Source organism: Gekko japonicus, unplaced genomic scaffold, assembly GCF_001447785.1.
Source record: "Gekko japonicus isolate JY-2015 unplaced genomic scaffold, Gekko_japonicus_V1.1 scaffold6546, whole genome shotgun sequence".
NCBI lineage: Eukaryota > Metazoa > Chordata > Lepidosauria > Squamata > Gekkonidae > Gekko > Gekko japonicus.
Window position 1 is genome coordinate 13,990 of NW_015166038.1, and position 3,599 is coordinate 17,588.

At 48.8% G+C, this 3,599-nt stretch overlaps 1 protein-coding gene across 1 annotated transcript in view; it reads right to left on the reverse strand.

Moving 5' to 3' along the window:
• The window catches only part of HAUS1 (HAUS augmin like complex subunit 1), a gene marked incomplete at its 3' end in the record, with an annotated part of 16,399 nt that extends 13,087 nt beyond the window's left edge, over positions 1–3,312 (reverse strand). Inside the window, exons 1-2 of the mRNA XM_015411514.1 lie at positions 3,249–3,312; positions 349–523 (exon numbers count right to left, since the gene is read on the reverse strand). Coding sequence (XP_015267000.1) covers positions 349–523; positions 3,249–3,269 — 196 coding nt within the window. The remainder of the gene's footprint in view (positions 1–348; positions 524–3,248) is intronic.
• Positions 3,313–3,599: the final 287 nt, after the last annotated feature.

Consider the following 3,599-nt stretch of genomic DNA (forward strand, 5'->3'; position numbering starts at 1 on the left):
ACTAGGGCCAGGAGCTCACCCCGGCCGCGGTGGGTCTCGAACAGCTGTAACAGCTGTTCACTGATGTTACCAGCAGGCGTTTTACCGCCTGCGCCACCGCTTTCTTCTTAGCTCAGGAAGGGATGGCTTCAGAGCAAACTCATTTCGGCAACAGCCAAACTGCTAATTCGTGCTTTCATGCCAGCAGCTCACAAAGTGGAATTTTGGCTCACGAGATCCACAGCTTAGAGGGAGCGTTGGGAGCCTCACATCTCGAATTACATTCTGAACAAACTGAATAAAGAGGGAGTTTTCTAAGGGCTGTTGAGAAAAGGGCGTTTTGAAACTGAAGCCAATCCCCAACCTCACCATCTGATTCGTACTCCTCCGTCTTCTGCTTCATGTCTTCAATTAACAGCACGACGTCGCCATCCCTGGACTCGCTGCATTCCGCCAACTCATACAAGATATCCACGGTTCGAGCATCTGCCTCATACGGGGGGATGGGCTGATCCCCAAAAGTCTTCTTCAACCACAAAGCAACCTACCAGGGAAAGGAAAGAGGGGAAACCATAAATGAAATGAAGAAGGAGGAAAAGGAGGAGGAAGAGGAGGAGATTGGATTTATGCCCCACCCTTCACTACCCGAAGGAGTCTCAGAGCGGCTTGCAATCTCCTTTCCCTTCCCCTCCCCACAACAGACACCCTGTGAGGTAAAAGAAGAAGAGGAAGAGACTGGATTTATACCCCACCCTTCACTACCCAAAGGAGTCTCAGAGCGGCTTGCAATCTCCTTTCCCTTCCCCTCCCCACAACAGACACCCTGTGAGGTAAAAGAAGAAGAGGAAGAGACTGGATTTATACCCCACCCTTCACTACCCAAAGGAGTCTCAGAGCGGCTTGCAATCTCCTTTCCCTTCCCCTCGCCACAACAGACACCCTGTGAGGTAAAAGAAGAAGAGGAAGAGATTGGATTTATACCCTGCCCTTCACTACCCAAAGGAGTCTCAGAGCGGCTTGCAATCTCCTTTCCCTTCCCCTCGCCACAACAGACACCCTGTGAGGTAAAAGAAGAAGAGGAAGAGATTGGATTTATACCCTGCCCTTCACTACCCAAAGGAGTCTCAGAGCGGCTTGCAATCTCCTTTCCCTTCCCCTCCCCACAACAGACACCCTGTGAGCAGTGTTCCCTCTAAGCTGAGTTAGTGTGAGCTAGCTCATAGTTTTTTAGCTTCCAGCTCACACATTTTTGCCTTAGCTCGGGAAGGGATGGCTCCAGAGCAAGCTAATTTATGCAGTAGCCAAGTCACTCGCTCACAGCTTTAATGCTGGTAGCTCACAAAGTAGAATTTCTGCTCACAAGACTCCACAGCTTAGAGGGAACATTGCCTGTGAGGGAGGTGGGGCTGAGAGAGCTCTTTGGAGACCTGCCCTTCAGAGAACAGCTCTGACTGACCCAAGGTCACACCAGCAGCTGCATGTGGAGGAGTGGGGAATCAAACCCGGTTCTCCCAGATTAGAGTCCCCGCTCCTAACCGCTACACCAAACTGGCTCTTTTAAAAGCCACATTTATTTATTACAATTACATCTCCTCCTGCCTTATGGCATTCTGAGGATAGATACAGGATAGTATAGGATTCTCAGCACGGTAGAGGAAGCCATAAAGCAGGGCGGTGGCCTATCCAATCCAGTGCACCCTCTCTGCTGCATGCCACAGCAGGGACGCTGTAGAAAGCTGATCGTCCCAGATCAGAACAGTTCAGGTAAATGGTGACCACTCCCCAGTAACTTTACAACACCGGGTTGCCAACTCCAGGGTGGGAAATTCCTGGAAACGGGGACACAGCCTGGAACGGGTGGATGTAAGTGTCCACTCTCCAAAGCTGCAATTTTCTCTCTGGAGGCATAGGGTTGTAGAGCCTGGGTTGGAAAGTACCTGGAGATTTTGAGGAGGGGGGAACCTAGGTAGGGCCAGGTTTGTACAGAAGAGGGACCTCAGCAGATATATGATGCCGTAGAGTCTACCCTCCAAAGCAGCTGTCTTGTCCAGGAGAACTGATCTGCGTTGTCGGGAGATTAGTTGCAAAATAGTAAAAAGCCCAGTAGCACCTTTAAGACTAACAAAAGTTTATTGTAGCATAAGCTTTCGAGAAACACAGCTGTCTTCGTCAGATGCTCTCTCTTCGAAGAGAGCTGTGCTTCTCGAAAGCTTCTGCTACCGAAGTGCAACATTTTTAAACAGCTCTTGCCAAGTGAAGATTAGAACAGGAGTCGGGCTCTATTGCTTTGCTTGCGATTTGTTTGTTGGGAAATTTGGAAATTAAAAATATATCTTTTTTTTAAAAAAAGAAAGCTTACGCTACAATAAAGTTTGTTAGACTTAAAGACGCTACTGGGCTTTTTACTATTTTGCAACTAATCTCCCAACTATTTTGCAGCAACAGACTAACTCGGCTAACTTCCCTGGAGATCAGTTGTAATTCCAGAAGATCTCCAGACCTAGGGTTGCCAGCTCCAAGAAGGAAAATTCCTGGAGATTTGCGGGTGGATCCGGGGGCAAACAGGGGACCTCAGTGGGTACAATGCCATAGAGTCCATCCTCCAAAACATCCATTTTCTCCAGGGGAACTAATCTCTATCGTCTGGTGTAGTGGTTAGGAGCTTGGTGTAGTGGTTAGGAGCGCAGACTCTAATCTGGAAGAACCGGGTTTGATTCCCCACTTCTCCCCATGCAGCTGCTGGTGTGACCTTGGGTCAGTCACAAGTTCTTTCAGAGCTGTCCTCTCAGGAGCAGTCCTCGAAAGAGCTCTCTCAGCCCCTCCTCCCTCACAGGGTGTGCGTTGAGGGGAGGGGAGATTCTAAACCGCTCTGAGACTCCTTCAGGAGGTGAAGGGCGGGGTATAAACCCAATCTCTTCTCTCTCTTTCAGTCTGGACACGACCTGAAATTCTGGGGGATCCCCAGGTCTCACCTGGAGGCTGGCATCCCTATCCAGGTCCCACCTGGAGATCAGCAACTCCACAGAGAAATGCTGTTAAAACCTCGACTACGTTTTATTCCAGCTGTAAGCATTCAGCGTCAACGTTGCTTGGTTTTTACATTACTTTCCAACACGTAACACTTGATTTTAACACACATCTACCAGCATGGCCATAAATTCAGGCACTAGGAGTTTATTCCAGGTTATTCACGACAATGCACAAAACGGCACCTCAACACCGGCCCCCGTTGCAAATGCTCCCGCCCCTAGAAAACCAGGCTCGCTTACCTTATTAAGCTTCTCCTCCATTCCTGATCAGCAGTTTTACATTGAAAACCTCCCGCTTCCCCTGTGGGCGGCTTTTTAGTGACGCCACCCGACGCGAACTGATGATCTCATCGCGCTCAGTGATTCTTGGGGGTTGTAGTCTTTCGGCAAATCAATGCATTACAGCTAATCGTAAGAACAGAACAGAGTTTGAGTCCAGTGTGGTACCTTTAAGACCAACAAAGTTTGTTTCTGGGTATAAGCTTTCATATGCATGCATACGTCTTCAGATACGTTGAAACCAATGCTCCCTCTAAGCTGTGGAGTCTTGTGAGCAAAAATTCTACTTTGTGAGCTACTGGCATTAAAGTT